The 16,114-nt window shown below is 39.5% G+C and overlaps 1 protein-coding gene across 6 annotated transcripts in view; it reads left to right on the forward strand.

Annotated features, from left to right (window-relative positions):
* Positions 1 to 16,114, forward strand: part of REV1 (REV1 DNA directed polymerase) — a 71,268-nt gene that overhangs the window by 12,574 nt on the left and 42,580 nt on the right. For 5 of the 6 annotated variants that reach the window (XM_072951327.1, XM_072951325.1, XM_072951328.1 and 2 more), the window contains exons 2-3: positions 7,188 to 7,251; positions 8,628 to 8,754. In XM_072951327.1, the coding sequence (XP_072807428.1) occupies positions 7,198 to 7,251; positions 8,628 to 8,754 (181 nt within the window). In that variant the 5' untranslated portion in view covers positions 7,188 to 7,197. Of the gene's footprint in view, positions 1 to 7,187; positions 7,295 to 8,627; positions 8,755 to 16,114 lie in introns of those variants that run through there. The other variant, XM_031691990.2, reaches the window with a different exon arrangement.

The following is a 16,114-nucleotide window of genomic DNA, read 5'->3' on the forward strand; positions in this document are numbered from 1 at the left end:
TTTCCATTAGACTAGGACTGTGCCTCGTCTAAGTATCTCAACATTCAGTTTTTGCTTATTTTTCAAAGGTATTTTAAATACGTGAAATACATGCAGTATTAGGAGATGAACTGTCAGCTTGGTTTAGGATCCCTGAAAGCGAGTATATGGTGAAGACTAAAAATTGTTTCAGAGGCATAATGCCCTTCCCACAGGTGTCTGCTTGTTTCTTTCAGTAGCTTGGTGGGTGTCTTTTCAAAGTCGAAACCTGACTAGTACACAGGGTGGGACTGGAAGGAGGCTCCAGTTCCTGGGGTTGTGGCATTCAAGGACCTCCACGGTGCTGTTAGAGCTTCTGTGATCCGCGAACTCCAGCCTCAGACAGTGGTGGTCTCTGTGGCTGAGTCAAAAGCAAACCTGCAAACAGCTGTTTATCTCGTGTCACAGCCTTGACCATTTAAGGACAAATCAGCACGTTGGAGCAGGCATTGTCAGACCGTGTTAGCAGCTCTGTGCCAGCACGACCATAGCTAGCACTTGGTTTACTTAGTCACTTATAAGGACAGTACTTAGTAAGTTAGTCCTTCAGAGGGTCTCCCACTGCCCTCCCCAAGGGAAAAACTCCAGATGTGCTGAACAGATTTCTTGGAGAAGAAAAGCCTCTTTGTGTTCCAAGTGAACATCTCAGTTTGCCAGGGCCTGCGAACCCAGCTGCCTGTGGAGTGTTTCCAGTGTCAGTCTTTTTTTTTTTTTTAACTTTCTTTGCTTATTTAAGAAAATATTTTAAACAGTTTTAATTGTGACATGATACATATAAAATTTACCATCTTAACCATTTTAAAGTGCTCTGTGCATTGATACTAAGTACATTCACGTTGTGTAATCATCTCCACTGTCTGTCCAGAATGTACCCATTAAACAGTAGCTCCCCATTCCCCCTCCTCCCAGCCCTGACAGCCACCATTCTGCCCTCTGTCTTTGAATCTGACCATTCTACATACCTCACAGAAGTGGAAATCACACAGCATTTGTCTCTTTGCAACTGGCTCATTTCACTTAGCATAATACCCTTTCAGTTCATCATGTTGTGGCATTTGTTGAAATTACCTTCCTTTTTAAGGCTAAGTAATGTTCCATGTGTAAACCACACTTTGTTTATCCATTCATCCATCAGTGGACCCTTGGCTTGCTTCCACCTTTTGGCCATTGAGCGTTGTCTAAGAATGCTATAAACATGGGTGTCCAAATATCTCTTTGAGACCCTGCATTCAGTTCTTTTAGGTATGTACCCAGAAGTGGAATTGCTGGGTCCTACGGCAGTGCTCTTACTCAGGCCCCAGATACTCTAAAACTTAGAAAAGTAGGGTTGCTGGCATTGTTGTGGGTTTAGAGAATGGAACCTTCCTTGCTTGCTGTTTATACCTTCAACTCCTGTTTCCTCCTGTGCACCCACCCTGCCCCCTGTTTATGGCTCCTCAGGGATTCTGTGGAGCGCTTACCAAACCTTCTTTCATAGCTGGGGAGCCTGTGGTGCTGCTGGACTCATCCCAGATCATATGGCCAGGCAGTGGTAGGTCTGGGATTAGGCCCAGATCTTGTATCACTAAATCTGTTGTGTTGTAGACCACGGATAGTTTATTTAAAATAACCGCATTCATCTTTTATGGCCTTCAAAGATTTTCCACGTGTGTGGTCTCATTTGATTTTCACTCTGTGGCCTGGCAGGGTAGATTTGTACAATAGTAGCTAATGTTTACTGAGGGAATACCCTAAATGGAGGGGTCAGGTACCCCTGAATTCACTCTTTATCTATTTTTTAACTAATTAGTAAAAAACCCAGACATTGGCTTCTACATTAATGCTTGGATAAGGAGAGGTTAGTAGGTTATACATTACAGTCTCAGATACGTTTATCACTTTCCTCAAGGCCACCATGCTTTATGAAACTGCACTGGGAACCCATTCTGCATGCGTTTCCTCTGAAAACTAGAAGGCAGTTTTTGTTAACAAGTCTTGGCTTGATAATGAAATGGTTTGTTGTTAAAGGGCATTCTCCTCTTAGTGAACAGGGTTAGTCAAGAGAACACGTTGTAATTCAGAAGGTTGCTTGGAACAGGAGGATGTGTTATTTGAGGGCTGCCTTTTCTGTCCAGCTGTGGTACCCACTCGAGGGGAGTCCTGTATGCAGAAGTGAATCCGTCATCCACAGTGGAGGACCTTCCCCCGATGTGGCTTCCGATGCATAGGCATAGCCTCTTTCCAGAGGTCCTTACTGGTTAACAGAAAAGTGGGATACCAGTTTCCAAGAATAGAGTTACATGTTGCCTGCTTTGTGGTTTTACAGTACAGGGGAAGCATCCAAGTCTTTAGAACCCTCTCAATGACTTAATCCCACCCGTGTGTGGTTCTTGTCAGCATCGAACGTGTGTATCATCTGGCAGTCTTGTCTGTGTACCACTTTTTGAGAAGGTGGTGTCTGTCGTATTGCTGTCTTTTAAATAGCACAGAATTCGATTGTGAATCTTAGGAAAGATGTTTTAAAATGAGAGAAATAAAAAGTAGACAAGATTAAACTAAATATACAAATATTGATATATTGGGGTCCACTAAACTTGGAACATACTACTATTGCTGCAATGCTTTATCTGTTACATATAAGTTCATTTTCTTCATTCAACAAGAATTTATTGACTTCCTATTATATAGAAGATTAATAGTAACTTTATGTATATAGTATATGTTTCATTGTATCATGTTTGAGTATCAGAAAGAAGATGAATATCACTTTAACTGACATGAATAAAGTGTGAACAATCTTTGATGCCATGTATGTGTTAACAGAACTTATGGTTTGCTTCCTGTCACCTGAGTGACCCTTTTATTTGGTCCTACTGTTTAGTGTGACTGGGAGCTTTGCTGCAGGCCTGGTTGGTCTGTTACTGCTTTTGCCAGCGTTTTAGATCTGTAATGTACATTATAAATTTTAGATCATGCAGTCTGCTTTATGCTCTAGGGTTTAAGTTCATTTGTACAGCTAGAATTCCCTTGACGGGTGCTCATTTCCTTTCAGACTGCAAATTTTAGAGCTCATTCAGAGATTCCTGTGAGTTCATTTGTCTCTGTGGTGCTGAGTACCATGTGGCACTTCACACACAGTAGTGGTCCATTGGCTTTGATCTGTAGGTTGTTTAGCTGGGCCTCCTCTACATGTGCATCCTAAGTTACTTCTTAGACACCGTGGTCATCTGTGCTATGAAATGCAGTCTGTACAGTGATGCCCCGAACTGTGTAGCATCTGCAGTCTGACAGAAGAAAGTTGCACAGTTGCTGTCATCCCGCAGTGACAGGGCTGGTTAATGGCCACTGCTGGTATTCAGCAGAGACCAGACTTGGAGCTAGGTTTTCCCTCTCAACCCACTGTCACAGGCCATCTTAGTCTCTACATAGATTATCTAAATGAATTTGATTTTCCCTTGAATCTCTGGAATGTGTAAAAAATATGTGTAAGTAAATAAACATGTAGAGCATCAAGGTTGTTGCATAATCAAATTTCTGAAATTGAAGTGCATTACTAAAGTGCGTGGATGTGGTAGTTTTATGTTTAGTTTCTGAAAATAGTTCTTCAGTATGTCTTGTGTAGAGCAGCAAAAGGAACTCCAGTCGTCAGTCACAAACCTCTTAGAGCAAGAGACCCAGAGAACAGAATAATTGAGACTCAGAGAGATGGAGATTTACCAGAAATCAACGAAGCCAGTCAGGGGCAAAGCCTGGATTAGAAATACTTCCCTTTACCTCTAGTCTTTTATTCATTGTCTTTTGATTCGCGTGTGCTGTTTGTTATGTTACAAACAATAACAGATTGACTGTCATTGTAGTTAGTTTTAGTTAGTTTCAACAGTGATTTATCCAGCTATTTATTGTTTTCCTTTGCTGTGTTTTCTCCCTGTGTTTTTCATCTTCCATCTAGGAGAATTCCTGCTGTTGAAGGGATATCCTTTAGGATTTCCTTCAGTTCAGGTTTGCTGGTGGCGTTAACCCCTTTTTATTTGCCTGAAAATGCCTTTATTCTGTCTTTCTCGGCTGAGTTTTTTTTCTGGGTATAAATTTCTAAGTAATTGTTTTCTTTAAATACTGTTGGCCTCTGAATGTTGTTTCTATTGAAAAGACCATTGTCTATTTAATTGCTGCTCCTTTTGCGTATTTTGAATGGAATCTCTCTGTCCCCACCTATGGCAGCTTTTAAGGGTTTTTTTTTTTTTTTTTTTGTCTTTAGTTTTTCATAGTTTTCCTATTATATGTCTGGGTAGATTTCTTTTTATCTTTTCCTGTTTGGGGCTCACTGGGCTTCTTGAATTTGTGGCTTGATATCTTTACTCAGTTTTGGACTTTTAGTCATTATTTCTTTAAATATAACTTCTGTTTTTCTCCTTTTTTCCCCCAAAATGTATTTAAATTAGACTTTCTTGAGTATCCTCTGTGCCTCTTTCCCTCTCGTCCATGTTCTCCATCCTGTTGTGCTTTATCTGGACATTTTCTTCTGACTTATTTGCTTTTATCTACTTATTAAGTTCTTAATTTGTAATATTGTACCTTTCAATTCCAGAGTTACCGTTGTTTCTAGTATTTTCCTGTTACATGTCAACATTCTGAAATTTGTCTTCTCCCTCTTTGAGCATAGTAAGCACAGTTACTTTAAAGTCTACCTTAAATTCCATATCAGGCATCTCTGTCGGTTTATTTTGTTTCTTGTATCGGCCCACGTGATCTTATTTCTTTGTGTGCCAGATATAATATTTGCAAACTTGTTTGTAGAAATGTGTGAAGTTCAGGAAGTTGTCTCATCCTCCCAGAGGATTCACGTTTCCCTCGGCCAGGGTGGGGAGAGAGGGGGACACTCTCAGTCTGGGGTCACTGTCACCCACTTTCAGGGACAGAGATAACCTAGGGCAGGAGAGTTTCCTGCAGAGTCCGCTCTGCCTGCCTCTAGTTTACTCTGACCCTGGGGTCCTAATCCCAGGTGTGAGAGTTTTGTCCTGTGACGACCCTGAACCCCAGCTTTTGTTCCCTTAGCACTGTGTCTGTTCTCGGCCTCTCTTCTAGAATTGCCAGATGCTCTTGGAGCGAAACGGTCTCCTAGGTCGGGGAGGCAGTGTGAGGTGACAGGTCTCCTCTGCCATCTGCTGAATCTTGGCTCAGTAATTTTTCATTATTTGCTAGGCCTATGCTTTGAGGCAATTTTTTTAAAAACTGTATTTTTTCTAGCTTTCTTTGTCCTCAGCAAGAGGGTAGGTCCAAATTACCTAGTTTACTACTTGCTATAGGATTTTCTGAAGAGTAGAATTTGAATGTATAAATAAAGTATTTCTTTCCTTTTCCCTTTTCTTGGCCTTACTATTTGAATCCTAGACCAATAGGAGTTTGCTATATACATGGGTCAAATTACATTTTTCAAAATTTGATGAAATTACAATTTTTAGTCCTTCATTCCTTTCACTTTTCACGACTTTAAACATTTGTCTGGGATAGCTTTATTCCTTTGAAATGGGGAGAGAACCTTAAAAACTTCTAAAAAAAATACTTTTGCTTCATACTGGTCTGCCCTCATTAAACCATAGATGAGAATTTTGATATTGGCCTTTTGCAGTAGGTACCCTGTAGATCTTAAATAAATGACGCTCTTAAGTGGCCAGGTGAATTAAACTTTTAAAATAGATTTTGTTTTTTAACTTACCTTCATTTAGCAGATTAATAGTTGCATATAATTTTGTGAGTATGTATTCTTAATATACAATGGCCAGAACTCCCACACACTTCTTCTAAGAGCAGCTGTCTGGTTTCAGAGTTTATGTGAAGTCAAGAACTATGTGCTAACACGTCTCCCAGACTCCTTTGAGATAAGGGGGAGTCTTGAGGGACTGGGCAAAGTGAGCCTCTTGAAATCAGAAGCATTGAACAGCACAGCTGGCAGTCCTGGGACTTGGGATGAGCACGTTGGGTAGCCCCGCCCGCACCTTCATCCCACTGCAAAAGGCAAAACAGCCCTTCTCGCCTCCGGCATCCGCAACACTGGATCAGCCTCCTGCCCCAGAGCTCTTTGCACCTGCCCCTTGTGCCTCTACTAACTCTGGGAATATCTGCTGGTCTTGTAGGCACCTTTTAGCAGACAGTAAAAGTTCTTAATTTATATAAAGTCAGCAACGAGAAACTGTTGATCCTAAAATGTACTAAGAATAAAAATATTTGAAAGAAAATATCTGCTTATGTATGTGGATAAAGTGTGGATGTTTTAAGGTGTTATTCAGTAAAAGATTCTTATAAACCATATCAAAGCCAGTTTGACTTGGATAATGTAGAAGTCTTCTCCATTGGTATATGGTAACCATTTGACATTAACCTGTATAGTTATCAGAAGAGACATACCTAAATAGAGATCACATTAATTTTGTGAAGGATAATGCAGTCACATCCCAAGATGTATCCCTTTGGGTTAGAAGAATTTGACATTACACGGAGTTTCATTTAGTGCATGCTTTGATTTATACCTTGCTTGCCAGTAAGCCAGCTGATACTTGAGCTGTCGTTTGGTCATTTTGGTGGTTTTATGGTGTAGTTGGGCACATGTTGCCTTACAGAGAATGCCGGATTTACTGATTTATTGTCAGTGATCGTCTTTCTGCATCATGTCCCCTAGTCGTATTCTTTTAATTGACTTCTTTTAGGATTTTTGCATAATAAATTAATTACACCGTGATACACTCTTAAGTGTTCAGTATGTAATAGCAAAGACAGAATTTAAGAGTCATGTTATAGGGCAATTCATGAAGGAAAATGTTAGATTCTGTTAACACTAATTAATGTTAACAAGGAAGCACAGTATTTTAGTTGGATTTAGTTGGATGTTTTATGTGAGTACTAGGATTGATGCTCAGAAATGCATAAAAGTTCTTACTATTAAAATTAAAATTTGAAGTAATTATGATTAAAGCCTGATACTAATCTGGAAGGAGTATTTTGGGAACTAACTTCACTAGTGAAGCAGTGAATGACATGCTTTGGGGAAAGTTTCCTCAGTATTGTACGTTAAATTTTCATGAATTGATCATTTGAATTGATTTTAATTTCTCATTTTTCTTGATAATGAAATAAAATAGCAATTCGTAGTACATTACGTTATGAAATTGATGTATTTCTTTTTTTCCCCAATACAGAAGCTCCACCATGAGACGAGGTGGATGGAGGAAGCGAGCTGAAAATGATGGCTGGGAGAACTGGGTGTGTTTTCAAAGAATAAAAATAATTATATTGAACTGGCTAGGTATTTTTCATTCTTCTTTTAGTTTATAATGTGGTTTAAGGCATTTTCTAATTTGTAAATCACTTTAGACACCAATTCTTTGCATTTTCAAAATATATTGAAAGCTTAAACTTTACTCTGAGAAATTTTGCCCTGAGAAGTAAGTGTTTTAGTGCACAAAATTTATTGTTATGATAATTTTATTGCAGCATTGTTAACAACACTGAAAAACAGGAAAAAATAGACATCCAGAATAGGAGATTGGTCAGGTAAATTACCTCTTTAAATAAAATGGAGCATTGTGCACCCATCATTTGGCTGTACATTTCATAACCTGGCAGGATGGCTGTGTCTAAAAGGGTATATTATAAAGGAATAGGATATATGATCCTATTTGAACACAGAACCTCTATGTTCTAAGGCACAGAAATACACTTTGAAAATAAGGTCCCAAAATGTTAGCAATGAATGGGATCACAGCTAATTTAAATTATCTTCTTCATATTTTCTGGAAAAAAATTTTTTTTGAATATTTGAATAATGGAAAACAATGAGTCATTTCCTTTTTGGAAGAAAACATATGCTACTCCTGGATACCTGCAGCTTTAGTTTAAAGACTTTATTGGTAAAGTAGAATTGGTAAAGACTTAATTGATAATTCAAATTGAGCATGATTGTTTCAATGTTCAGGAAAAGTGTGTCTGAATTCATAGGTATGTAAACGTCTTTAGCAAAAATAATAATGTTTTTATTTATATTGTTTTTGAGGTTGATGTTATCTAATGAAAATTAGTACTGCTGTCAAATAAATAAATCCAGAATTTAGCCACTGAATCATTTATTGTGTTCTTATCTACATGTATGGAGGACTGTATTGGTTGTTAAACTGCTTCGTTTTCCTTGAAGCTGTTAATTTTAAGCTTCCTGTATACAGCAGACAGTAGAAACCAGTCTGAAATACACTCTTATTGACCACTTGTCAAGTTTTTAATTGGTTTAAACTTTGGTGTAACTTTTGCTTGATTTTGTAGATAAGAAAAAAATTTTGTAGCATCAAAGTGTTTATTCCTGACTTACCTTTTCCCTCTTTTCAAGTAACTTTTATCATTATAAGAATGTGATCGAGTTATTAAAAGTGGATTTGACAGAAGGAACACCTTCCTTGACCTGCCTGCTTAATTGCCCTGCCTTTATGGTTCATGTTTATCATTGTACCTTCTGTCATCTTACACCTTGGTCACGAGCACAGAATAAGGTCCTTTCATTGTTTTTTTAAATATGACTTTATCTTAAAAGGGGCGAGGGGGAAGAAAATAAAACTTTTGTGATTAATTTACCTTTTCTTTAACTCTAGGGTGAGTATATGGCTGCCAAGGTCCAGAAATTGGAGCAACAGTTTCGATCAGATGCTGCTTTACAGAAGGATGGAACTTCATCTACAATTTTTAGTGGAGTTGCCATCTATGTTAATGGATATACAGGTTGAGTACTTCTTACTTTTTAGGTACCCTGTTTTGGCATGCACTTTTATTAGGATTGAGAGTGATTTGAATTCTATTTTAAGTTACCTTGTATATAAAAATGACAAAATCCTCTGCTTGGATGCTCTTCTGTCACATTTCCTTTCCATCCTTCCTGTGGCTACCATTGTCTTATTTAATTTTTGTCAAAGCACAGAGTTTTTAAAGTTTAGATGAGATTTAAAGTGAGAAATTGTGGTCCTTCTGCTTAAATGGCTCATCACACATATGTGGGGCTTATAAACTGTGAGCTTCAATAGAGGAGGATCTGGTAGGGCCCCTTTGTTGGTGAATCTTCAGCTGTAATTATCCTGAGGTCCTTTTGGGCTGGTGGAGGAGAGGGGTGGAGTCTGTGTGTCAGGTTTCCCAGAATCTTGCCTAGAGAAGGGTATAAACCCAGCTTCTGGTATTCTGGTTGCCAAGAGGAAGGGAGAGGGCCAGAATTCTCACCATTTAGGGAGTAGAATGCCATCTCATCTCCCTGTTCTTTTTTCTTTCATCCTCTGCGTCCCTTCTCCCCTCCGCTACACCCGTTGTCATTGAGTCCAGTATCTGGAAGGGAAAGGATAGTTTTTCTCTTTGAGTTGGTGAGGAGATGTGGAATGCTAATTCAGAATTTGAACCGTGGACTTCCTGTTTTACCACCCATCCACAGGTCCACGTTTGCAGGTGCCCAATGCCTTGGTTTCCCTGGCACCAAGCACCGTCTTCCGGGCTTCCACACAGCCAGCCTGTCTCCGATTTTATCTTTCTCTGACCAGCAGCCTCAGTTACCACTTGCCTGTTGGCTGTCAGATTGTACTGCTAGTTTCCTCTTCATTCGCTTGAGGATTCCTCTCCTTTTCAGATCATTTTATTAAGTGAATGGTTGTAAATATTTGTGTCAATCTGTTACATTTTCTTCTGTCCACTTCTCAGTTGGCTGATACCTGCTCATCTTTAAGGTCTCCTGTTATCACTTCCCCTGGGTTATCTGATTGTCTTCCTACTGGCAGAGGCGACTTCTCAGGATCCTGTGGGGCTCCGGCTCCTTGTGTTTATTTCCTCGTTAGCATTTATTAGATCTCACTGCTGTTTGCTAGACAGGAGCAGGAACTACACTGTCACACTTTCATTACTACGGTGTCCCTGGTGCCTCTGCAGGGACTGGACTTGACCACTCAGGAAATACTTGTTGATTAAAGTTAAGTTCTAGTTAACTGATACATTTGCCTGGTTGAATTTTATCAGGCATCATTGACAATTTAGTCTAAAAATGTTCTCAAAACAAATGCTGGTGCCGCTTTGGGGAAGTTCACCTGCAGCTTTTCTAATTAGGTATCCTAGAACGTTCGAGTTCCACAGACTTTCCTGAGGGGCATTGTAAAAAATTGAAAATGATAATAAAAAGAAATAAATATTGCTTGTTACATCAGCCAATTGTGGAAGCCCCCAGTTCCATACCCTTATCCACATAAGAGGAAGAAAGAGATTCTTTGTGGGAGGAAGAAAAAAAATGAATATTATAGTAATCATTACCATGGTTGAGAATCTGGACTTCTAATCCTACTCTTGTCACTAACTTTTGTGTGACCATAAGACGTTTTCTCTTTCAGACCCGTTTTATTTGGACCCGTTATTGTCCCTGTCCTTTTCTTTAAGGTAGAAATACTAATATTAATTTGTATTCTTGTCATTGCTACGATTACATTATAATTTTACAACTAAAGTTCCATTATGTTGAATTTCATAGAGATGTGCAAATTGTGGTGATAGATTTGTTTTTTTTTTAAGAAAAATTTCAGTTTTAATGAATATTTGCAGCTTTATAGATAAAACAGAATCTGACAACCTCTATAATAAATCGGCAAGTAGAGACTAGCTCTTTAGATGTAATGAGACAAGTGGGGGAGGACACTGTGTGACTGTTGATTTTTAGTTATGCTTCCCACAGACTTTAACTGATAGTCCAGGTTTTCCTGATTCCTTTAAAGCTCCCACCTCTGCCATATGAACTTCTCATTGGTAACCCCCATCCCTCCCGATGCAGTTAGCTTTGAACGTCAGTTGAGAGGTAAGATCTCCTGTCTCCTGGATACTCTGCCTCCCTTAACCTGTTCTCTCTTCTCTTTTTTTTTCCCCCAAAGAGCATCTTTTCACTTCTAAGGTTAATTTCATTGCCTTCCATCCCATTTTTTTGTAGTTAAAAATGTTTTGACTGTAGATTCACATACATTTGAAAGAAATATTACAGAGAGAGACTAAACATTTTGCCCAGTTTCCTACAATGGTAACATCTTATAAAAGGTAGTACTATGTTCACCAAGAATCTGACATTGATATAGTCAAGATACAGAACATTTTTACACAGGGATCCTTCATGCTTCCCTTTTGTATCCGTACTAATTTCCTTTCTGCCCTCAGCCCCCTCCTTAATCCCTAGTAACTACTAGTCTAACCTCCATTTCTGTTCCTTTTTCATTTCAAGAATGTTACATAAATGGAACATACAGTATATAGCCTTCTGGGATTGGCTTTTTTTACTCAGCGTAATACTCTGGAGATTCATTTTAGTTGATATGTGTATTAGTAGTTTTTTCTTTTTTATTACCGAGTTGTATTCCATTGTATGGATGTTCTGCAGTTTAACCATTCATCCATTTAAGAACGTCTGGGTTATTTCCTCTCTTTGGTGATGATCGCCGTGTACAGGTTTTTGTGTGAACATGAGCGTGCGGTTGCTGGGCTGTGTGGTAGTTGCGTGTTTAGTTTTTTTTAAGAAACTGCCAAACTGGTTCCCAAGAGGCTACACTGTTTACATTCCCCCTGGCATTTTATGAGTGGTCCAGTTTCTCTGCATCCTCGTTAGCATTTAGTGGTTTTTATTTTGAACATTTCAGCAGGTGTGTAGTGATGTCTCAGGACTGTGGTTTTAATTCATGTTTCATTTGCTCCACATCCTTACGAGCATTTTGTAAAGATAGACTGAGGTTTCGGGTGTGTTTTAATTTAGGTATCTAATAGATACGTGGTGGCATCTCATGGTGGTTTTAATTTGCATTTGCCTGGTGGCTAATGATGTTGAACAACTTTCCAGGTGTTCATTTGCCATCTGTAGGTCCTCTTCAGTGAAATGTCTGCAGCTGTCTTCTGCCTGTTTTCCAATTGGATTGCTTGGTTTTTTACTGCTGTATTTTGAAAGTTCTTTATATATTCCAGATACTATTCATTTGTCAGATATGTGGTTTGCAAATGTTATCTCCCAGTCTGTAGTTTGCCTTCACTGTCTTCACATGGTCTTTTGCTAAGTAAAAATTTTTAATTTTTATGAAGTACAATTTGTCAATCTTTCCTTTTATGGATTGTGCTTTCAAGTCAAAAGTGTTTACTTAGCACTAGATTCCCAAAATTTTTCTCCTATTTTTCCTAAAGATTTTATAGGTTTATGTTTAATATTTTTAAGTTCATGGCCCATTTGTTTTTTTGTGGCCTGTGGGTATTTAGTTGGTCTAGTACCATTTGTTGAAAATGCTATTCTTCCTCCATTGGGTTACTTTTGTCAAAAATCAGTTGGGCATATTTGGGTGGGTCTGTTTCTGGGTTCTGTTTTCTTTTCCATTGATGTATTTGTCTGTCTTTTCACCAGTACTACATGGTCTTGAGTACTGTACCTATGTCATAAGCCTTAATATCGGGTAGAGTGATTTTTTCCATTTTATTCTTCTTTCTCAAGATTGTTTTAACTATTTTCTAGGGCCTGTGCTTTTCCACATAAATTTTAGAAGCTTTTCTATGTCTATAAAGTCAGTACCTTGCTAGGATTTTGATAGGATTTACATTAAACCTTAAATCAATTTAGGGAGCACTGACATTTTTACTGTTTTAAGTTTTCCAGTCTTTGGACCTTCCATCTCATTTTACTCTATGTTAGTTAATTAAAACAAATAGATTTCGTATGCTGTTTGTGTGTTAGGAACTGTGAACAGAGATGACGGTGATGGAGAATGTAGACTTTGTGACAGAAAAGTAATCTCGGCGTTAGACATGAACAGACGCAGGTGGGCGGCAACTCAGAAAAGCAGTAATTGCCTCTGAGAGAGTGAGTCCCTCATAGAAGGTGAAGTCTTCCAACCTGGTCTTGGATATATAGGTGTTTTCTAGACGAACAGGGGAAAAGGCATTCCTTCCTAAGCCTCCCCTGTTTCCACCTTTTTATTCTCTGATTTTGGTCAACAGGGTTATTTTGATACTTTAGATTTGTCTTTGTACTTTTTATTCCTGTGCGACTGTTGGTGGTTTTGCTCTGATGAAAAGCTCCTTCCCTCACTTCTGTGAACTGGAATCATATTCACCCATTAAGGCCCAGATTCAATTAGATTTTCTCCTTCCCTAAGCCAGTCCATAGTATATACATTTTATAGCATTATTGCTGGAAACACCTGAGTTTTGTCTTGTATTGTCAAGTCTTTTTTATGTGTTAAGTGTTTGGGAATCAGAAAGCTCGTTTTATGTGGTATCCCCTAGCCAAACGTGGATCAGGGGTAACACTGCAGGGTCTTCAGCATTCAGATCTCTGGTCAGATGTTCCCTTTTCCACGAGACTTTACCTGACCACCCTTATCTAAAATAGCCACATTTTTACCCTCCAGTTACTTTCTAGCGCCTTGTCCAGCTTTATTTCTCTTCCTAGAATTTATTTACACCAGAACTGGTGTTATTTACCTGACTGACTGTCTGTCTGCCCAGTCAAATAAAAGTGCCCTGGAGCACAGACCTGAGTCTTGTTCATTGCTGTGTCCCAGGGGCTTAGGACCTTGCCTGGCACATTGTAAGATGCTCCATAAAGACTAGTTGAGTGAATGAATGAATAACAGAGCCCATTTGTACATCAGATTGTTAAAATATACTAATTCAACTCAGTTTCCTTAAGCCTTTAGTCTTTAAATAAGAAGTGGGCCACATTCTAGGCTCAGGGAACTGTAATCTCTGCGAGAGAGGCCCGTGGGCATCTTGCTTTTGGTGAAAGCTGTCCGGGTGAGCTGGGGCCTCAGACTGGGGAGCTGTAATTGCTCTTCTGTGGAGTTGCTTCAGGACAGTTCATATAGAAAGTGGTGTTCTGGTGATTTTCTGCTTTTTTCAATATATGGATGAAACACCAGATCTGGTGACCTTGGCGTTGCTGACTGTGGCTATCCATGAGCTGGGTCCTACTTGGGAAAGATGCCTTAATCTCTCCAGTCTTTGATTTGCTTTTCTGTAACTTAACGTGCCTATGTAGTCGATGCTGTTGACGGGAAACTTTAAAAAGTACCTAAATGAATTGTTTGCTTGTTTAAAAAAATTAAAAAGTAGCACTTTAAGGAAACAGTTTGATTGGTGAATGTCCCTTTGCAAAAATCTTTTGTTAGAACCAATGCTGTTTTTTTCATTCTGGTAAAGTCATCTTTGGGAGCTGCTGAGCCTCAGAGACACTTATTTAAAAGGATCTTCATCAAAATGTCAGTGGCAATCTGTGGTGATGATTTTTATTGGTGATTAAGTTTTTTTTTTTTAACTCTAGTGTATTTAAAAATAATATGTACAGTGAGGGTGTAAATGGAGTTGAGGGATGTTAATTTTATTTACTAACAGGCTGCTTGAATTGCTTCAGTCAGTTTAACTTCACTAAGCTTGTTTATACCAGTGTGGGAAATGAAATGGCTGTTAGACTCTAAAAGCTCTTTAGTTCTGACATTTTCTGCAGTTTTAAAGGTTTGGAGGGTAGAATTCGCCTGAGTGTATTTTTGTTTTGGGTGATTTTTCATTTTTTTTTTACTCTTTGCCAATACATTGAGGACATTCTTAAAGGGAAAGGTACTGAAGGATGGGCAGCAAGAAAGGATTTATCTGTAGGGGGGATTATGGGTTGAAAAAGTCTAATGATTTATAGATAGAGGGCAGCCTCAGCCCTGGGGTCCCTTCCTTCTTCCTGTTTTGGGATAAGAGATGGTAATAATAGTGCTACTGCTGGTAGTGGCTGATGCGGGCTTCTTACCGTGTGCATGGTGCTTTCGCTAACAGTTTATAACTGTTAGCTCTTTTAATGCCACAGCTTCCCTGAGGTGCTGTCATTATTCCCAGTTTACACATGAGAAGACTGAGGCCCTGGGAAGTTCAGTAACTTGCCTGAGGTCCACGGTACTAGCTGGGACTTGAGCCCCATCAGTCTCACTTTGGAGTCTGTGCTGTATGGCCTCATTTGTGAGTGACTGAATAAATGTTGTGAGAATTGAGGCATTATTGCTCCTTCACTCCAGTTCTGCTGGAGGGGTGGACCCCGGCAGGAGTCTGGTGCGTTGAGGCTGTCAGTTAATCCAGCAGCTATTTGCTGAGTGCCTGCCTTGTGCCAGCCACATGGAAACAGTAAGACAGAGTCCTGCACTCAAGGAGCACGGGTTTAGGGGGAAATAAATGTGACAGTGGACGCGTAAACAAGTAGCCGGCATTGTCAGCGCTGTGAAGGGAATGAGCTAGTGGATCGCAGGGATGAGGTCCCTTGTGTGTGTCACACAGAGCCTAGTGTCATACAGACTTCATGGTGTTGGATGCTGGCTTCCAAACATTTTTCTTGAATCAGCCCACATCTGTTGGGTTAAAGAGTGTTAAATACAAAAAACAATCAAAATGAGAGCAGCTACCAACCACCAAGCACGCCGGGCTCTTTGGGCCGAGGAATGGTTCCTGGCTGCCTCTGTAGTGCACTGTTGGAAGCTGTGTTTTGCTTTGCAAGCTACCCCCATCACGTGTCAGCATGTACTGTCTTCCACCATTGTGCGTAGGGTCGAGGAGTTCGGGTGTCACCAGAGTTTATAATAAGAACAGTTTTTATGTTGAACGCTTTCTATGTGCCACATATATTTCATCCTTACAGCCTTATTTATTTGTAAAGAAAAAGAAGAAAGCTTAAAGGAGTTAAGTGCTTGTCCAGAGTCACATAGCTGCAGGATGTTAAAGCCAAGACTAAACCCAGGTCAGTCTGACTCTGGAGTTGATGTTGTCTTACCTTTGAACTAGAGTGGTTTTCACGGTCCACTTCACCCTGAAAGATACTGAAGGGTTTTCAGAATCAAACTTGAAGGAGCCCCCTTAACTTTATCCAGTAAAGAGCAGTGAACTCTCCAGCTTTTCCAGTTCCAAACTTCTACAGTAGAGTTCCAGGAGCAGCTAGTGGAGGGGAAAGTGCTTAATGAGCGTGTGCCCAGGGCATGTGCTCCCAGCAGCCGCTGGTTTCTGTTTCAGTTGTGAGGTACGGTTAGAATCGGCTTAGGAAGGTTGTAGATTAACTTGTCAAATAATTTTTTAC

The sequence above is a fragment of the Vicugna pacos genome, chromosome 28 (assembly GCF_048564905.1).
Source record: "Vicugna pacos chromosome 28, VicPac4, whole genome shotgun sequence".
Taxonomy (NCBI): domain Eukaryota; kingdom Metazoa; phylum Chordata; class Mammalia; order Artiodactyla; family Camelidae; genus Vicugna; species Vicugna pacos.